At 43.3% G+C, this 20,582-nt stretch overlaps 1 protein-coding gene across 1 annotated transcript in view; it reads right to left on the bottom strand.

Moving 5' to 3' along the window:
- VWF (von Willebrand factor) overlaps positions 1–20,582 on the bottom strand; it is a 247,585-nt gene that overhangs the window by 40,193 nt on the left and 186,810 nt on the right. Inside the window, exons 35-40 of the mRNA XM_029911665.1 lie at positions 11,338–11,543; positions 6,568–6,670; positions 6,378–6,452; positions 5,701–5,805; positions 5,021–5,226; positions 3,684–3,833 (exon numbers count right to left, since the gene is read on the bottom strand). Coding sequence (XP_029767525.1) covers positions 3,684–3,833; positions 5,021–5,226; positions 5,701–5,805; positions 6,378–6,452; positions 6,568–6,670; positions 11,338–11,543 — 845 coding nt within the window. The remainder of the gene's footprint in view (positions 1–3,683; positions 3,834–5,020; positions 5,227–5,700; positions 5,806–6,377; positions 6,453–6,567; positions 6,671–11,337; positions 11,544–20,582) is intronic.

Raw genomic sequence — 20,582 nt, 5'->3', positions numbered from 1 at the left:
AGGGGGGTGGACTCAATGACCTTTTAAGGTCCCTTCCAGTTCTAGGAGATAGGATATCTCCATAAATTTAATTTAATTTAGCCAGCTGAACTCTGCCCATTCTGGAGACCTGGGGCTGGGAAACCACAGAGAAAGGAGATGAAGAAATGAATAAGGATTTCAAAAGAGGTGGGAATAGAGGCAGTGGCGTATCTGACCTGAGTTAAGAAGCTGGCAATGTGTACATTTACAGACAGAACCTGTGGAAGATGAGGGCTAGCTCATTGTCAGGCATGATGCCAACCTTATTTATGGACAGTGGTGGAGACGCACTGAAGGTCTGAATTGTTTATCTTAACAAAAGGTTCAGGGGTAACTTAGTCACGGTCTATAAGTATCTATATGGTGGATAGAACTTTGATAATAGGGGGCTCCTTCAATCAGGCAGACAAATTTATAACAAGATCCAAGGGCTGGAAGATGAAGTTAGATAACTTCAGACTAGAAATAAGGCATAAATTGTTACCAGTGAGAGTAATTAAATATTGGAACATCTTACTGAGGGCTGTGGTGGATTCTCCATCACTGGACATTTAAAAAAATCAAGATTAGATGTTTTACTAAAAAATATGATCTAGTTCAAACAGAAATTAATTCAAAGAGTCCCTAAGGCCTGTGTTATACAGGAAGATAGACCAGATGATCACAATGGTTCCTTCTGGCTTTAATCTATGAGATATAGATAAGAGGGAATGGTACCTGAACATGCTCTTCTTTACCAAGAAATCATAACAACGATCCCCAGTTTAAGAAGCTTCCTAACACTAATACAACTTCCTCTGAGATTGCATCTGATCTAAAAGAGCTTTGTGGACAGTGCAAAGTGGGAAATTATTTTGGCTGGGACAATGCAAATCAGTAATAAGTTTAGAAGAAGTAGAGTTCTCCACTTTGAAGGTTCTGACAGCAATAGCACAAGTCCTGCCACATCTGATAATTTACTAAAACAGCATAAGAAATGGCAGATTCCCAAAGAAAGCTGCCACGGTCCCCTCTGTGATAATGCTAAACCTTTTAGTGATTACAATGCTCATACTTAGGGTTGATTTGCACAGAACTTGCAGCTGTGCATTAATAATAATTTATCAGAGTAACAGTTTATTGACAACATTATGGCTATGAGTCAAAAGCCAGTCTGATATTTTAAGGTCTGATATTTCAGAACCTACTACGCTATAAACAAATGCCTTAAGCAACAGGAAAGAGGGGGCTCCCCTGCAGTGGCTTAACACTCTTGCTTCTACCCTTGATAGTTTTTGAGACACTGGAGCCCATCCTGAGCCTTGGACCAATGTAATTTTGGGGGAAATTCCAGACTTAAGGAAAGAATGAAAGATTTTTGTGGCAGTGTATTTTTAAAATGGCATCTATTTGAAATTGCTCAAGTTTTGAGGTGGATAAATGACCAGAGAGCAATTGAGGTAGTGAAAGATAAAGGTGATTTATCACATTAATACGACTTCCACATAGACATACATGCCATCCAACCTTGACTTTCTGAACATACTGGTGGACACTACATTTGGATTAGCACGTCAGCGGAGATTTCAATGTCAGCTGAGATTTTCAAAGGAGTCTAAAAGAGCTAAGCACCTAAGTCCCATTGAAATTCAGTGGGAGTTGGGCACCTAATTCCTTTTGGCTAAAATCCCAGCTGTAATTAAATGAATAGACTTCAGAAGACGGGGCTGCTTTTTAGGTCATAGAATTTTGAATAACTGAAGTCTTCATAACCAAGCATGCAATGCATGCAAAATGTGCAAAAACCTATGCTAATGTAAGCTTAAATGAGAATTTAAACACACTAGTCAGGAAATGCAATGAACCTACAGCAATATTAACTCACTCACAAGGCACCTGCAGTGCTGTTGGCATTAAGATATACAAATCAATGCAAAAAAAAAACAACACCCACCAATAATAAACAGGACAATTTTACTGCACAAATGCACAATGTGGCCAAGTTAACATTATTCAAACATTTGAATTTCCAGACACATTATGACTGGTTTTGATTTAAAGGGTAAAAAAAATGCTGCTGGTTTTTCAGATCATATGCTGTATTTGTAGTGTGGATGACTAACAACCATAGTTTGAATGTAACTGAGCAGATTTGATGTGGGAGAACCATTGAGCAAGGGTAGATATCACTGTGATGACCTGGCCACTTTTCTGACCATCACTGCATTTTAATCAATGTGCTTGTTATTAACAAAGGTGGTTTGTGGAAAGCCCTTCACAGGTGTTGCAAGGGAAGGGAAGGATAGTAGGAAACAGGCTGCAAAGAGCTTTTCCTTCCTCTGGCATTCACTTCCATGTAGTCCCCACAGAGGAACAGTGGCCGTGTCAGCTATAATGTATCCAACTGGGCATGTTAATCAGCAACAAGTGTGTGCAACTAATTTAGGAAAACATGCTGTCCAGTCAATTGTTTGAATAACTTCTGAGTTACTGTAATGTGCATCTGATTAGCAACATTTAAAAAACAGAACTAAGCAAATAAGTACTTCCCTTCAACCCACAAAGAGCTTCACTGGTGTAACCGATATGCAGAGATCCATGGGCAATATGATCCATTCATGGGTTCTCCTGGCAAGAAGATTTCATCCAAAGTTGAATCTTAAGGCATTTCACTGCTGTATTGTCTCTTAACTAACCCAGTTACCACCTGCTGCTACTACTAAACTGCAAAAAGAAAGTCATTCTAGCTTCCTTGTCTTCCAACTGGAACTAGTATTCAGCCTTTTTAAGTGGATAGCTGAAGCCAGAGTAAAAATTGGTTATAAATGTTGATTAAGAAACAGATTTCAGATTATAGAACACTCCTGCTACTAGGCTTTAGTGTGCATCGGTTTGCAGAGCACTAACTACTTAGTTTTACTGAACGACTGAGGAAAAACAAATAGCCCCAATTTGTCCTGCTGTGTGGTGTGAAGGGGACCAAACAATGGGAAGAGCCATGGGTTGAGAGGGCACTATGAAGTGTGTTTTCCAGTCCCACATACCCAAAGTTAGCTTCACCTCATGTTCTGTGCAACCTACAGGACACAAAGAAAATGAAGAATAGGCCGTGGAGCAGCAGAACCACTGGTGTAAACAGGATACTCCCTTTTCCTGTGTGGCGTATAGGCCATGAAGAGAACAAGGATCATAAATATGTCTGACAGCAGTCTGAACTAATCCTGACTGGTCTGAAATCCCCACGGGAGTCAAAGTGCACTGATGGTGGCTGGTGGCAGCATGCCCCATCTTCTAGCTGTGCTGCTATTGTTGAAGAGAGCTGAGTGGAGCATGTGGATAAGCAGATAAATAGGTGGGCTATTCAAACAGCAACAGGAAGCTGAGCAGGGGAGAGGGGATTAGAAGCCATGCAGGCTGCTATGGACAGTGGTCTCTCTCTCTCTGGTCCAGAGAACTAGCCTAACTGGGCCCAGAGTCTTTATGGACTAAGTGTGGGGACTCTGAACCAGTCTTGAGATAAGGGCCGTCTGAACTGCTGTTATAACTGCTCCTTCTCTGAGACCTTCCTGAAGAGTAAATACTTATTGTGTGAATTTGGTTTTGGCTTCCCCCTTGCTCGGATCCTCTGCAGCCGTGCGATCCCCCCAGTCTTGTTCTGATGCCTTCCTTTATGCGTTACTCACCTGAGGGCAGATCGTACTGCACTCTTTCTCAAGACATTCTGCAATATGAAGTCCTGTGACAGCATCTTCCATGTCAGTGCAGGTGCAATCTGTACAGCCTTCTTCCCAGGATTTCCCAATGGGGTAGACAACATTGCGATGCACACAAACCTGTCAGTGCAATGAATGCATCAATGAATACAGATAAAGGCACATGCCATTCACTCTGAAAGGCTGACTTTCTGTCTGCCCGTCTCTTCTGGGATTTACCAGATCTACCATAACTCTTACAGGATGTATTGGACCCAGTGGAAATGCCTCAAGTCTTGAAAAGCTGTGGCTAGTTTATTACAAAAACAAAAGAGTTGCTGAAATCCAATGGGCCAGAGACTGCTTGACTGAATTCAGTGGAGTTAGCCAGGGTTTGACTCAGTATAACTGAAAGAAGAGTTCGGTCCAATATTCAGAGATCATAAAATAATAAAACCTAGTATCATTATCCCCTTTTCACAGATGGGGAAACTGAGACACAGATCAGTGAAGTGTTGTGCCCAAGGTCACCCAGTAGGCCTGTGGCAAAGCTGTGAATAAAACCCAGGTCTCCTGTGTCTCAACTAGTGCTCTATCCATTAAGCCATACTATCTCCAGATCTTAATACAGTATAATAGTCTATACGAAGAAAAAACAGTTAGGGACAAATCCTATTGTGGTGTAACTCTATTAGAGTCAACGGCATTACTTCAGGGATGAATTTGGCCCCAAATGTCTACATGATAACAGCTCATGTGAAGAACTACAGTGAAATCAGTGACCGGATGCATCAGGCATGGTCAAAATGCAGCTGCTCTAATGAGCATTTAGATCTAATGTGTTCACAAGTATTTCAATTTAATATGGCAAGTAGATTGTGTGCATATTTGAATAGCAACAAAAAGAAAGCTTGTAAAGAGTGAAATTCTGAAATGGAACATCTGTACAGAACATAAGCCATGAGCTTTTGCTATTACAGAAGCAAAGTAAAAACTTCAGAATGATCTCTGAAATTCATGCTGCCAGAATGACTTCAGAGCGGCTACATGTTGAGCTGTATTTTCATCCTAAAAACCACAGAGTTACTGTAAACAGTTTAGTTTTGTTAATGTTGCAAGAAATTATGACAATGTAACATGCATAGTGATGTGCAATTGTTCACTTTGGTTGCGTACAGTCTTATTACTAAAAGCCTTCATGTACTTGTCTGGCATTGCTTTGGGAGACTTGGCATTACCATGTAAAAGCGGAGCTGGTTGCTTTGGAGCAGCCTCTCCTTGCAAGAAGGATATTTTCCTCTGTCAGAGGGACAGTTCATTCCACTCACCTTGTCTGGAATGCAGTTAGTAGTTGCGCAGCCACAGTCATTGGTGACAGACATCGATAAATATCCAGCTGGGCAGCGCACTGTAGAATTGGTACAGCTGCAGGTGCACTCATATTCATCACAGCACTGGGTCTTCTTAACAGTCAGCTCTCGATGTGGAGGGCAGGAAGGAATGTGCTCTAGCTTGCATTCCTCTTGCTTGCAAGCTATCAAATAATTAGGTATCAGACTGAGCACAAGGCATTTCAGAATGATATAATAGAAACCACAAGTCTAGTTTCTCTTACAAACAAGCCTCTGATATGGCAATGAGATCCACTAGGGATTGACTTCAATAAGTCACACAGGTGTAGAAGTCCCAACTAGCAGATCCTATTGCAAGTTCAGGACCAATGTTTTTATTCCCTCAAAAACACCTTCCCTCATTTATTACATAGTAAAAAGTATTTGTAATGTTAGTAAGCTCTTGATCAGAGCCCCTGCAACTCTTAACATTGCTCTGTTCTATAGTTCATAGTGCATTCTCAGAAAGAGAAAGTAATAGATGTTTCCAGTTTGCAAGATTGCTACGGGTCCTATTGGATCCAAATCGGTGTTTTCCAGACAGTCAGGCACTTATATTTGTTTCTTTGTTCAACCCCATTGCTCAAATATTTTTTAATGTTTAAAAGATACTTTACCACAAGTGTAAGTTGCTTTACATTCTCCAGGGTTTGTCAATACAGGCTGAAGACCATCTTCACAAACAGGTACAGCAGGCAGATCACAGGTAACTAAATCACATACTAAGACAAAAAAAAATGAGGCAGTGTATCAGTTGGTACTTAGCTAGTTAGTCATCAAGAAAAACACCTAATTTTAAGATTTCCATGTACTTCATTGCTTCCCTGCTAATAGAGAATAAGCATTAGTGCACGGTTTAGCAGGGTACAATCCAATCTTAGAAATGATTTAGGGAACAATTCCTGTTTGGTTTTAGATGCATTAAAGTTCTAACATTGTGTTTCACAAGTGTAGATTGTGTAGATTAGATAAACAATAGCTATTGAAAAAATGAAATAACCATTCTAAAGTCATTGAGACAAATTGTCTCCTGCCCCCCTCCATGTACACACAGACACACACACACAAAACAAGGAAACTGTGTAGAGATTCATGAAGTTTTTTTGTTCTCATGTGGGTTTTTCTCCACACAGAGGTGAATATGGCCCTCAAGTGCTTTGAAAAAGACTATCTTAATCAATACTTGATCTAACTGAAAATGCCAATCATAAGTTTGAAAAGTAGCTAGTAAACAAAAAAATCGAGACCTGGGCATCATTATAAACTATAGCTCTCCCCGTTATCTGCAACTTACCACACTCATACTTTGGACAACACTGATCAGAGTCCCGGCGTAGTCTGGAAACTTCACAGGGACCACAAACTGCAGCTAGAGTGGGGGGGGGGGGGAAACACAATTGTAAACCACACTTAGATACAAATAAGCAAAGTAGAAATTTTTTTAAATATATATATATATATATTTAGATTTAATAACAGTTTACGTTTGGCAGTAGAGCAAAGTTGGGTAGTGCAGTTTATTATCCTATTCTCAAGACACATGCAGATCTTGCAGGGCTCGTTGGAAGGAATCCATGTTTCTGTGTGCTGCATAAAAATAACAGGTTGTAAGAAAGAAAGGAAATCTTCTGATCATTGGTATGCAAACTGCTGGAGGGAAAATGAACTAATCTGGAAAACCAGAAGACTACATATGGGACCGTTTTGCTTCTTTTGATAACTACAAGAATCCAGAGAACTACACAATTTAGAAATTAGGTTATACTGAGATTTAGCAAGGGATGCAAAGAATGCATCAATACGGTGAGAAATTACCATTGTTTTATGCATGCATAATGTTCAGACTTCATGAGTACAACTGCAAACTACTGTAAATAATACAGCACCATGGTGGTATTATACACACTATGACTGGATGTACTGGAGTAATAAGAGAAACAATTATATGTTGGAAGTATATAGAAGTAGCAGCCTTTTCAGATTATTAGTATTTAAGCATATCAGAAATAAAGAAACAAAACCCTATTTTAAGCTGAGAATGTTTCAGAATAACACATTAGAATCCCCACTGCATTGGACTCTGGACAAAGGCTACATTAATACCAAATCAGACACTGTAATTCCTTTGTGATATTCCTTAAAGGTAATAAATGCATAGAGAAATTGATAGTAATGTGCATGATTGTCCCTCAGTGCTGGCTATCATTGGCAAGAGAGAAAAGCTGGAAAGTGGACATGTTGGTCCTTGAGTTCACAGACAGGTAAAAAGAACTGTTTACATTTAATATTCAAGCGAGGAGGCAGGTAGTGGAAAGATGCTTTATGGATAATTTAAGTACATTTGCATAATCAAATCATGCTTTGAATGAGAGCCTAGGGTGTAATACCATGGAGGAGAGAATATTGTCCAGAAAAAAAATTTCGGGGACTTTCTTGATAAAAGTGTGGTGTGATCCTTACTAATGCAAGAAGAAGGGTGATGTCTAGGCTGACCACCACTTAGCCCTGGAGATGCTGTATGTACTATAAGCATTATATGAGTCAAAAAGGTCTTTTAGACTGCATTAAATGAGGAGGTTAATAGTGGGACTACAACAAGAGCAGCAGCACATTGAAGCAAACTGATAGAAAGATCTAGCAGCCTATAAAACAAAGGAAGTGAGGCTAGTGAGTGGTCAGTCTGTGGGGAATCTGTCTCAGTAGAGGAAAGTTTGCATAGTTAAGTTGCCAATAAACAGCATTATCCCAGGGATTGTGGAAGCACTGCATTTGTATTGTCCGACCATTTAATAGAACATGATTAGAGTTCTCTGCAGGTGGACTAAAGAGGATGTCATGTTATTTCTTGTATCTTTTGAACGCCAGCAAACAGTGAAACACTGAAGCACTTGAACATTTCAAGACACAATAAGATGATCACAAATCTGCTCTCACAAATACTTTCATCCTCAGTGCTACAGCAGGCTTTTCCTCAACATATCAGTAAGAACCTCTCTGTAAACCAAGAGCTGGGTTAAAGCAATCTGAGTTGTTAGACATACCTCACATATGGGCTTCCTGTAGCTTTGCTCTGCTCTGTGGCCACACCCCTTTGCCATGGTCCCACCCTTCCTTGGAAAAATCGTGACAGAGGCCACTCATATAAGAGCTGTTTGCTGATCTGGTAGGGAAACCTTCCACCACTCCTCCTTGGACAGACAGAAGCCTCCTTTGTTCCTGGATTACTACACTCTACCTTCAGGTGGGCTGGGGTTTCTCCCAGAGGAGGGAGGACTCAGCCTCCAATAAACTGATCAGAGGACCCTCTCTGTGTTGTGTCGCTGGAGGACACTGCAGCAGCAGAGCCATGTTGGGGTGTCAGTAACAAGGGCCCTTCATACACAGAGCCCACTGCTGGGATTGTGTTGATGGAGCTGCCCAAAGCAAAAGATTTCAGAGTTAACACCCCATTGAGATGCATGTGACAGTTTGTACCTTTTAAGGCTACTCTTTCAGGTTCTCTGCAGACACAGGCAGATATCACTGCATCTGTTACACTCAAGTTTTTCTAGAAACATTTATTGTAAATGAAAACAGATTCTGACAACAATATGTGACTGAGAAGCCAGGACCCTAGGCATAGGTTTATAGTGCTTGTGCCTTAATCTGCACCTGTCCTATACTTCCCTTACAGAAATACTGTGGTGACAGCACTAGAGTCCTTGAGATCAGTGGGAGCTGTGCATAGTAGAACTTCAACAAAAAGGTTTAGGATAGCAATGGTACACAGTGCAAGAGAATACATTTATCAGGCAGCTTTCTCTCTTCAGATACAGAATCAAAATGTATTCTGCTTCATCGTTATTAGGTCACCTGTGTTAAGCAACTGGTGTTTACCAGTCCATTAAATGGTCAGGTAAATCCAGCTTCACTATTTAAAAAACAGATTGATCAAAAACAAATTATGTCCAAATTTTCAGAGGTGCTGAGCACCTGTGACTCTTAATGCAGTTAATAGGAGCTGCAGATGCCTCTGAGAAATCTGGCCACTGATTTTGAGCTTGCCTTTTGCCCTTTTGGCTAAATAATTTCAAATTTTCATGTGGCTATTATATACATTAAATTAATTCTTTAATATAAATTCTGTATATATGACTATCAAATCTACAAGAACTGTCATTGCTGGAATGAACGGATTACCTATTCTTACAGTAATACTTACACAATACCAGCAGGTGGCACTAATGCATAAACCATATTAATATACAAGAGACGCTTGTTACAAGCAGGGTTTTCATACCACATTAAGGAGCCTGAGGGTCATATATAACTGTTAATATATGCTAACATCAGTAGAATTTCTTCTGTTGGAACCAGTATGAATATTACATTGACAATGTAGTTTGTGTAGTGCCTATTTTAATAAATCAAATGCATCTTTCATCATTACTGAATCATTCATAACAGCTGAGAGTTTGCGCTACAGTTTTATATTTTGTCATTATGACAATTAATGTAAACAGTTCTTAATTTTAACAGAGCAATTGCTCTTCCAGAAGTTTTATGCACAGATCATCTGGTCTTCCTTTTGTTTTAATCAATTGTAAATGTCTATAACATGCATTATTGCTGAAATATTAGTCTAATTTTTTTACCAGTGGATATCCATTAACACAAATTTACTGTTATGCCTGAAAAACAGGAAATCCATCTAACACACACACACAACAACCTGTAAAAGAGTGTGTCCGTTACACTAAGCATGGTCCATAAAATAAGAACCAAGCCAGACCTCAAAATGAATTCAAACCAGAAGCAGACATGCACTTCAAGAAGAAAAGCCTCTCCCCATTACATTCCCCTGACATTCCCAGATTCAGATACGGCACCTAAAAGTTTACATGCTTATCAGAACTGAACATGGACTCAGAACCTTCTTGAGTCTTGCCAATACCTATAGGGCTATATGCTCCATTCCCAGAATCTGCATGGAAAGGAGCAAAACTTCTCCCTTCCTCAGTGCTGCACAGTGGAACCAGGCACGCACACATGCACAGGAAACAACAACTTTATGGGTCTCTGTGTAAGCCAGGGAGCACTGGGGGGGGAAGGGTAGAGCTTGGGAGCAGCTGCTATATATGTGGCATGGTCCTAGGACAATCCACCTCTAGCACATGGCATATTGCTGCACATGTTAACAGTGAAGCATTCACTTCTCTTTCATGGACTCTTTCCTCTCCCAGGGTGGAGCAGCGCTCAGCCACCATGTGGAAGATGCTACCAAAACAGCTCACTATGCAACTAGTGGTGGGAAGGGACCTGAAGAGAGCATACAGGGACAGGCACTCCATGTGTCAAACAAAGAACTGCTGGTAGGGGCCATCTATTATCATGGATTTCCAGTTTGTGTGGTTTTTAGACTATACAAGTAATACCTCCCTTGCCAGAGGTCGCATCCCGCACTTACCTGAGGAGAGTAGATTTTCAGTGGGACAGAACCCACGGATTTATTAAAGGAAACATTCCTTTTCTGTCCATTTTTGAGTGGATGGGGACATTACAGCCGGAGATTGGACCAGGTTACTCTTGTCACTCTTGTGCTAACTGCTGAGAAAGTTTCAGGGTTGGTCCACACTACCAACTTACGTCGGTATAATTATGTTGCTCAGGGGTGTGGATTTTGAGCAATGTGATTAATAACCTCTGGTGCAGACAGTGCTATGTTGATGGGAGGGCTTTCCCCATCGACATAGTTACTGCCTTTTGGAGAGGTGGAGTGCCGATTCCAACAGGAGAAGCTCTTCCATTGGTGTAGTTCCAGCACTTATGACTGTAAATGTAGACTAGCCCTTGGAAACCTTCCCAGTGCCTTGCCATGGAAGTAAGATACACTCACAGCATAAGGAATCCCGGAAGTCTACTTTTATGTTTAAACTGGTGTTTACTGGTAAAAGCCTGCTGGAGAGAAATAGATCTCTTAATAAATAGCCATTTATGCCATTCCCTGCTCCTCTCATCTTCCCCCCCCCCCCCGCTTCTTCCACAGAAATTTGTCATGCATTTCCTGGCCTCAACAGCCCCAGCTGTGAATTTAATGTTGAGCCTAGTCAATTTCACACTGGGGGAGCTGCATGGGGCAGACTGCCGGCCAGCCATGAGGAAGCAGACTGAAAAAATGTCTGAAGGGAAAAATAGACAGACTTATCAGATGTAGATTCATTTGTCAAAACACACATCCTGACAACTCTGCGGATAAGCAGTAACTAGACAGCTACCTGATGGCGTGTTCCATCTTCAGCGACACACTGTGTGCAGACTTCTTCATCAACACAATCACTATTTAAAGTCACCTGTCCGGGTGGACAGAAGCAGCCTTCTGTGGGATAGTCCTTGCAGACACTGATGCTGGTGCTGTTCTCACAGTGCTTTGTGCAGCTTGTTCGACAGTGATCATATATCAAAGAGTTGGGGCATTTCATAGCTGTAAGAAGACAGGTGAGAACACTTCAGAAGAGATGTGAAACTCAAAGCAATGGTTTCACTTATAGTTTTCTCCAACACTTTTTCAACCTGATTGCCTTTGAGGATATATATTGATTATAGCCTCCATTGCGCTCAACATTTTTCAAAATAAATTTGTAAAGCAAACAGAAAACGCAGATCTCTTTGACACAGGGTTTGATAAAGGGGTTAGAAAAGGTTAAAATAACTGGGTATGTTTAGTCTCAAGAAACGAAGACTGAGGGGATCTGATAACAGTTTTCAAATATGTTAAGGGCTGTTATAAAGAAGACAGGATCAACTGTTCTCCACATCCACCAAGGGTAGGCCAAGAAGTAATTGACTCAATCTGCAGCATAGGAGATTTAGGTTAGATATTATGAAAAACTTTCTAACTATAAGGATAGTTAAATGTTGGAATAGGTTAGCAGGTTGTGGAATTGCCATCATTGGAGGTTTTTAAGAACAGATTGGACAAACTCCTGTCAGGGATGGTCTAGGTTTACTTGGTCCTGCCTCAGCACAAGAGGATGGACTAGACAACCTCCTGAGATCCCATCCAGCCCTACATTTCTATGATTATAATGGCTCCGTCTGGCCTTATAATCTACGTCAAACAATTGTTGGCCTAACTTCTGTCCTGATTTATAACCCATGCAGAACCATTGGGCCAGATGCTCAACTGGTGTAAAATGGAATAACACAATTGACTTCAGTGGAAAGAAGCTTATTTACACCAGCTGAGCATCTGGCCCATTTATTTCCAGGGGCGTAAGGCAAGGTAGAATTTGGGACCACCATTACATTTATTAAGGTAGCAGTGTTTACACAGTGTGATCGGGAGATCTCCGAGAGAGACAGGCATTGTAGGAAGTGGTTTTGGTGATTTGATATGAGGCAATATTCCCTAGAAACTAAAGGCCAATTATAGCGTCTTTTGGGAATTTCAAAATCAAACCCTAAACTGGCATCCTTTGGATTCCAGTGCTATTCATGGAGAGGGTTTCAGAACTATATTCCCTCCTCTCTGAGCCAATGAACAAAACTTACATTGAGGGGTTCATGCTGTTGAAGATGCCAACTTTCAAATGAGACATAAAATTAAGGTTCTGGCCCCTTGTCAACATTAAAGATCCTATGGCACTTTTCATAAGAGAGTAGGGTGTTGTTAATGTCAATGGATGCTTTTCCACTGACTTCAGCGAGCTTTGGATCAGGCCTACAAAGACTTCTCTGCACAAATCTATATGCAGCTATCTTAGAGTTTTATGCTGCTGCTCATTGTATCTGATCACCTTCCATGTACATTCAATAGCAATAGTGAAGTCCCTTGCAGACTTCATATACCATAGCACCTCCCTTTCCTCCCTTCTCCTCTTTGGCTGGCATTTGAGAAGCCAGCTGGGTTCAGGCAGCTCCTCTCTATTCATTCAGCAAACCAAATCCTTGACTCACGGATGTGCTTCCAAGAAGCTCCCACAAACACTTTCCTCCTTAACATATGATAAATTCAGTGTTCGGGTATGTGTGATGCAGACAGGAGGGGCAAGGGTTTAAGAAAACTATGGTTTCCCCTCTCCCCATTTAAAAAATTTTTTTTTGTTCATAACCAAGGAAGGAGACAGCACCACTTGGCAAAAGAAGTGAACAAGCTTATATGAAATGCATTTGCTGGAAGTGTCTACAGGCCAAGGTGACAGGGAAAATAGATTAATAGATTCTAAGGCCAGAAGGGATTACTGTAATTCATCTAGTCTGACCTTCTGCATAACACAGGCCATAGAACTTCCTCAAAGTAATTGCTTTTGAACTACAGTGTATCTTTAAAAAAACCCATCCAATCTTGATTTAAAAGTTGCCAGTGATGGAGAATTCACCACAACCCTTGGTAACTTGTTCCAATGCTTACTTACTCTCACTGGTCAATATTTATGCCTTATTTCACATCTGAATTTGTCTAGTTTCAACTTCCAGCCCTTGGATCTTGTTATACCGTTGTCTGCTAGACTGAACAGTCCAATAGCAAATTTTTTGAGTCAGTAGCATGAAGGGAAGGGGGAATACTCCATCAAAAGCAGAAAAATCACTCCCAACATCCCTTTACCTCCGTGGTGGAATTATACCCAGGAGATTCTAGGAGCCCATGACTATCATCTCTAGCCCATCACAGCCTCAGTTCTGGCTACTCCCCCAAGATTTTCAGATAATGCAGGCTCTGCTGTGGAACCTTTTGCTGGTGGTACTGTACCTACGAGTGTGGCATTAGAAACAATGACTACCCACACACATACACCCTCTCAATCCAGCACTCCTCAACAGCTGGGTGTTTCAGTATCTGCACACCTCTAATGCTGAATAATTTTATGTCCTAAAGAGAGAAATAATCATTTTAAACTCTCTACTTAAAATGAACAGCAGAGGTCAAATACAAGTAGATAGGAGACTAGTTCTTCTGGCAGATTAGCCTTCACCATTCCATGTGAAATCTAATTTGAGTTCCAGTTTCTCTGATGCCGTCATAATTATTCCATGCAATCTATTCATTGATATTGTAGACCCAGCTTGCACAGGCTGTGTTAAAAAGGCAGCTTCCTCCTTTCAAGGAGGGAAAAGAATAATCAGTATCATTTCCTGTAAATCTATGTAATATGTAACAAATTTTGAAGGGTCTTACCAGCAGATTTAAGCAGTGACAAATGCTGCAGCTGGTCAGTCTTGCTTTGAATTACTCTAGCTATTATTAATAACTATTGTTACTGGGGAATAGTGTGTGTGTGAGAGAGATGAGCTCCTGGGACTATGTTTCTGACCCCAGCAAAATAAGACATTTTAAATTCCCAAGTAAAATTTAAAGATGATATCAGGTTCTGCTTTTTCCACAGAGATCCTCTGGAACAGAGATGGAATCATAGGACTGGAAGGGATCTCGAGAGGTCATCTCGTCCAGTCAATGCACTCAAAATAGGACTAAGTATTATCTAGACAATCCCTGACAGGTGTTTGTCTAACCTGCTCTTAAAAACCACCAATGACAAGGATTCCACAACCTCCCTAGGCAATTTATTCCAGTGCTTAACCACCCTGACAGTTAAGAAGTTTTTTCTAATATCCAACCTAAACCTCCCTTACTGGAATTTAAGCCCATTGCTTCTTCATCTTCCATTGTAATCAGTAGGGTTCTCAGGACCTCACCCTTAGTTACCAATCAGGGCCCTTAGTTATTATTCAGTGAAAGCCAGTTCAATGATGGAGCAGAGATGATGGGATCATCTCTATGAATTTGTGAACCTGGGTATTTTGTAGTGCTAGGATAAGTCCACATTCTCTTTCATAAACAAAAATATTACACTTTGCTTTGCTTATTTTCTGATGGGCCTCTCCAACAGCATGAGCTCATCAATATTTCAATGACCAGTAAATATCACATTGCAGAGGGGCTGCAAATCCTTGCAGCTGTATCGCAGTAGTAAGTGTGAGTCTGATACGCTTAGTTACAACCAAGTAGATTTTATTTTGGCTAGACTGGGACCACTGCTTAGTAGTGCACAAAATAGGGAAAAGGGAGCAAATAGCCTACCTCCTTCCCCCTCAAACCCTTTGCACACTAGCCAGGTGCAATCTTTGTCCTTGCACTTCTGGTTGAGACGTCTGTCAAAGAGACTGGCACTAGAAAACCCTTAGGGGATGGAGAGCAGTGAAGGTGGTGCTCTGACCAGCCCTTTCCATGCCAGCTAGTTGAAGTGGGACAGCGCAGATAAGTAGAGCACCCCACCCCACCTTGTGTTCTCCCAGCTTTTATGCACAGCTCAGGCACCTTATCTCCAGCAGCCCCATCTCCTACTCACGCAGTGACTAAGCTCCAAAGTAACCCTGAATCATGAACTAGAAAGAAGGCTTGTGCTGTCAAGGGCAGAAGTATCAGGCAAACAAGAATAAAAATAGGTGTCATATTAAACTTCCTCCAGCATCAATGAAATTGCTTTAATTCCTCCCTTAAACTGGTCTTGGCTTGCTGTAAACCTGAAGGGTAAAAGAGAGCTGTTAAGGAAGGGTTTAACATTAGTCATGTCAAAATGTTACCTAGAGCAAGTCTGATTCTTAAAAATCTTCCAGGAATTTGGAAAGAAAACATGACTTTCCTCCTTGAATGAAACTCAGTGGACAGGGCTGAAATGACAGCAGGATCTAAGGGAAAACATCTGCCCTGGCAGACCAAATAGAGATGCAAGGATCTCAGATGATTTCTGTAGTAAAATAATCCCATACATCTAAATTTGGAAATACTTCTCGTTCCATATGGAAACCAGTGGACTACAGCCAGACAAAGGCAGACTGGGAACTCCTGCCCCTCCTCCAAAGACCTTCCCTGTGAGCATGGCCATAAGAAGGGAGGAGTGGGACTATCTTCCTTCCCTCGTTCTCTTTGTGTATTTGTAGGACCCTGGTCACTACTGTATCAGAGTGCCTCACAATCAGTAATAGAGTCTGTCCGCACAACATCCCTGTGATGGTAAAGGAGTATTATCCCAATTTTAGAGATGGGGAACTGAGACACCGGATAGATTACCTGACTTCCCAAGATCACACAGAAGACCAGTGAGCCAGGAACTGAAACCTGGTCTCTTGAATCATAGGCCTTGTCTTCAGTTCATGTTTATACCTCATGCTCAACCCTGTTTTTTCTCTTGAAACACAGTATGCATTCAGACATCTCTATCAGTGCCACACAGAGGTATCCATCACACTCTGAGTTATAGGGCAGACCAGGAGGTTGCTTTTAACGTGTGTTGCTACCACAAGGTTAATGCAGTGAAAATGTGTAGCCACAGGCACCCACAACAAATTAGATACACTTCTCCAGTCCCTTTCCATAAAGCCCACTGGGCACCCATTCCTGTGTACTATCTTGTCATCTACCTGTGCTCTGACCTCTGACTGAGAGTGATCTACCTTCATATCCCTCTGCTCAATATTCGTGGTCCCACCCTGCTTGCAGTGTCTCCAGCTTCACTCATCTCCGGTGTTTGCAACAGCAGAACAATGACCCCCAAAGGAGCCCATGTGTCAGCATGCAGCCACCTGGCCATATGAATCTTGGTGCAGCTTTGAGCCAATGTGAGGAAAGCCCATTTGACACGATGAACAGGAATATGGAACTGTACAAGGGTATATCTTAACAGCTAGAGGAAGAACATGGGATCAAACAATCAGACAGCAGTGCAGAGACGAGATAGAGGGCTTCAAGGTAAGGTTCCAGGAGACCAAGAATAAGACAAACTTGTCCACTTACAATAAACTGAACCGTGCTCTGAGCAGTCCAGCATCCTATCCATTAGACCATCCTTCTTTCTCGAGTCAAAAGGAGCATAGGACCAGCTGAGGAGTGGCCAGCCCCCAAAGACTTTAAAGGTCAGGGGCTCAGGCCACATATTTGTCCCTTTCCAAGAAGGCAACCAAATATTAGAGATGGGTGGGGCAGAGAAAGAGCAAACCCCTGGGAATGGCCCCACTAAGTAAAGACTGAGTCACCTTTTATAGGTCACTTTTATAGGGAAGTGGCTGCCCGTGCTGTATCTGTTCCATGTATATTAAACGATCCAGGGCTATTAATGCAGCACTTGTCACCAGCACTTATTCTAAAAAAAGGGTTTCCCCCCAACGTTACAGTGATATTGCCAAACAGAACTGTGAATCACTACTGTGTGCCTTGCGGTTCCCAAGGGCTTGCCAGCTTCTCCTGCTTGCTACTGCTGAATTAAATTGCAACAGAAAATCACAATTAGCACTGATGTCATAAAAGAAATAGGTTCACTCTCCAGGACCATTGTTTTGTTCTGTGACTGTACAGTGTCTAGCACAATTGGGTGTTGGTCTGTGAGTAGGGCTCTGAGGAACCACACTAATACAAATAATAAATAATAATAATAATTAATAACATCTACCATAGTGATGCAGCCAAATTAAAGCAAGGAAGAGAACGAAGACAGAAGATGCAGGAGAAGGAACAACAACAACAAATCCCCAACTTCCTCAAGGGAACGCAGGAAAATAATCAGAAACAGATGTGGATCTTTACGTTGAAGTGATCATTCTTTCTGTTACATGCTGAGATACTGCAGTAATGAGCAGGGTATAAATAGAGATTGATAGATAATAGATAAATAGACTGTGTTACTATCGTACACATGATATACCCTGCAAGGATTCCAAGTGAAGACACTTGATATCGAGTGAGGGCATTTACAATCTGTCCTTTTTTGTCCTTGAAAGCAGGGATGATAAAAAAAAAATGGAATTTCAATCCTGCAGGAAACTTCACTATTTTGACATTTGTTTTCATCCTAAATTGGGATGAAATGTAGAAATATCAAAACATTCCATGGAACAAAAAGTTCAGAAAAAATTTGATTCAGACATATAGAAAAGTGGAAAAGTTTTCAGCTGAAATGAAAAAGACGGTTACTCACCGTTGTAACTGTTGTTCTTCGAGATGTGTTGCTCATATCCATTCCAGTTAGGTGTGTGCGCGCCGCGTGCACGATCGTCGGAAGATTTTTACCCTAGCAACACCCGGTGGGTCGGCTGTGGAGCCCCCTAGAGTGGCGCCGTTATGGCGCTGGATATATACCCCAGCCGACCCAGCGCCCCCTCAGTTCCTTCTTGCCGGCTACTCCGACAGTGGGGAAGGGGGGCGGGTTTGGAATGGATATGAGCAACACATCTCGAAGAACAACAGTTACAACGGTGAGTAACCGTCTTTTCTTCTTCGAGTGCTTGCTCATATCCATTCCAGTTAGGTGACTCCCAAGCCCCACCTAGGTGGCGGGGTCGGAGTGAGACATTGCTGTGTGCAGAACCGCTGACCCGAAAGCAGCGTCGTCTCTGGATTGTTGCACCAGCGCATAGTGAGTAGCAAATGTGTGGACCGATGACCACACTGCAGCTCTACAAATGTCCTGGATCGGTACTTGAGCCAGGAAGGCAGTCGAGGAGGCCTGGGCCCTCGTGGAATGAGCGGTGAGGCGTGGCGTCGGTACACCGGCCAGGTCGTAGCAAGCACGAATACAGGACGTGATCCAAGTGGATAGGCACTGAGAAGAGACCGGTGAGCCTTTCATCCGGTCGGCCACCGCAACGAAGAGTTGCGTCGTCTTCCTAAATGGCTTTGTACGGTCAATATAGAAAGCCAGGGCCCTGCGTACGTCCAAAGAGTGTAAACGCTGGTCTTGACGAGTAGCGTGAGGTTTCGGATGGAAGACCGGGAGGAAAATATCCTGGTTCACGTGGAAAGGTGACACCACCTTTGGCAGAAAGGCAGGATGGGGGCGAAGCTGCACCTTGTCCTTGTGGAACACCGTGTAAGGGGGCTCGGATGTCAGCGCCCTGAGTTCCGAGACGCGTCGTGCTGAGGTGATGGCTACCAGGAAGGCTGTCTTCCAAGATAAGTACAGGAGCGAGCAGGTAGCCAAAGGTTCAAACGGAGGCCCTGTGAGCCTGGAGAGGACGAGGTTGAGGTCCCACGTTGGAACCGGCTGTCGCTGCTGTGGGTACAGCCGGTCTAAGCCCTTGAGGAATCTAACGACCATCGGGTTCGAGAAGACCGAGGACGTGAGTTCCCCTGGGTGGAAAGCGGAAATAGCGGCGAGGTGAACCCTAATTGAGGATGTTGCCAAGCCTTGCTGTCTGAGGGACAGGAGGTATTCCAGTATCAAGGGGATAGGAGCCTGCGAGGGAGACGTAGCTCGTTGCTCACACCAGCAGGAGAACCTCTTCCACTTGGCTAAATACGTGGTCCGCGTAGAGGGCTTTCTACTTCCCAGCAGGACCTGTTGGACGGCCTGCGAGCATTGCCGCTCTGAGCGACTCAACCATGAAGCATCCACGCCGTGAGGTGGAGCGACTGCAGGTCGGGGTGACACAGCCGGCCGTGGTCCTGAGAGATGAGATCCCGACTCAAGGGGAGCGTGATCGGCCTCCGTACTGACAGCTCTAGAAGTGTGGTGTACCAGTGCTGTCTCGGCCAAGCGGGAGCGACCAGAATTACCCGTGCATGGTCCCTGCGGATCTTGAGCAGCACCCTGTGGACCAGCGGGAATGGGGGAAAGGCGTAGAACAGATGGTCTTTCCATGCCATGAGGAAGGCGTCCGACCGAGAGCCCGGGGCTCGACCGTGTAGGGAGCAGAATGCCTGGCACTTCCTGTTGGCCCGAGATGCGAACAGGTCGATCTGGGGAAACCCCCACCTCTGGAAAACGGAATAGATGATGTCCGGGCGAATCGACCACTCGTGCGTTTGGAAGGACCTGCTGAGACGGTCTGCCAGCGTATTCTGGACTCCAGGCAGGAATGACGCCGTGAGATGTATCGAGTGGGCGATGCAAAAGTCCCACAGGCGAATGGCCTCTTGGCATAGGGGAGATGAGCGGGCTCCGCCTTGCTTGTTGATGTAAAACATGGCCGTGGTGTTGTCGGTGAGAATCAGCACGCAACGGCCCTGTAGGAAGTTGAGGAAAGCCTGGCAAGCCAGGCGCACTGCCATCAGCTCTCGGACGTTGATGTGCAGGGCTAGTTGGGACGCCGACCACAGGCCTTGGGTATGATGCTCCCCCAGGTGAGCGCCCCATCCTAGAGATGAAGCGTCCGTAACTAGGTGGAGGGAGGGCTGTGGGGCGTGAAAGGGTACTCCTGCACAGACCGCAGTGCGATCCGTCCACCATGTGAGGGAGGCCAAGACTGCGGTCGGAACCGTGACCACTACGCTCAGGTCGTCTCGATGAGGACGGTAAACCGATGACACCCAAGTCTGCAATGGGCGAAGTCGCAGTCTGGCGTGCCTGGTTACGTAGGTGCACGAGGCCATGTGGCCCAAGAGGGCAAGGCATGTCCTTACGGTGGTAGTTGGAAAGGCCCTGAGTCCTTGAATGGCGCTTGAAATGGTATGAAAGCGGCTGTGTGGCAGGATGGCTCGGGCATGTCTGGAGTCCAGGATTGCTCCAATGAACTCTATTCTTTGAGTTGG

The sequence above is a fragment of the Terrapene carolina genome, unplaced genomic scaffold, assembly GCF_002925995.2.
Source record: "Terrapene carolina triunguis isolate 2854851 unplaced genomic scaffold, T_m_triunguis-2.0 Scaffold112, whole genome shotgun sequence".
In the NCBI taxonomy this organism is placed as follows: Eukaryota; Metazoa; Chordata; order Testudines; family Emydidae; genus Terrapene; species Terrapene triunguis.
This window is presented reverse-complemented; position numbering and strand designations above follow the sequence as displayed.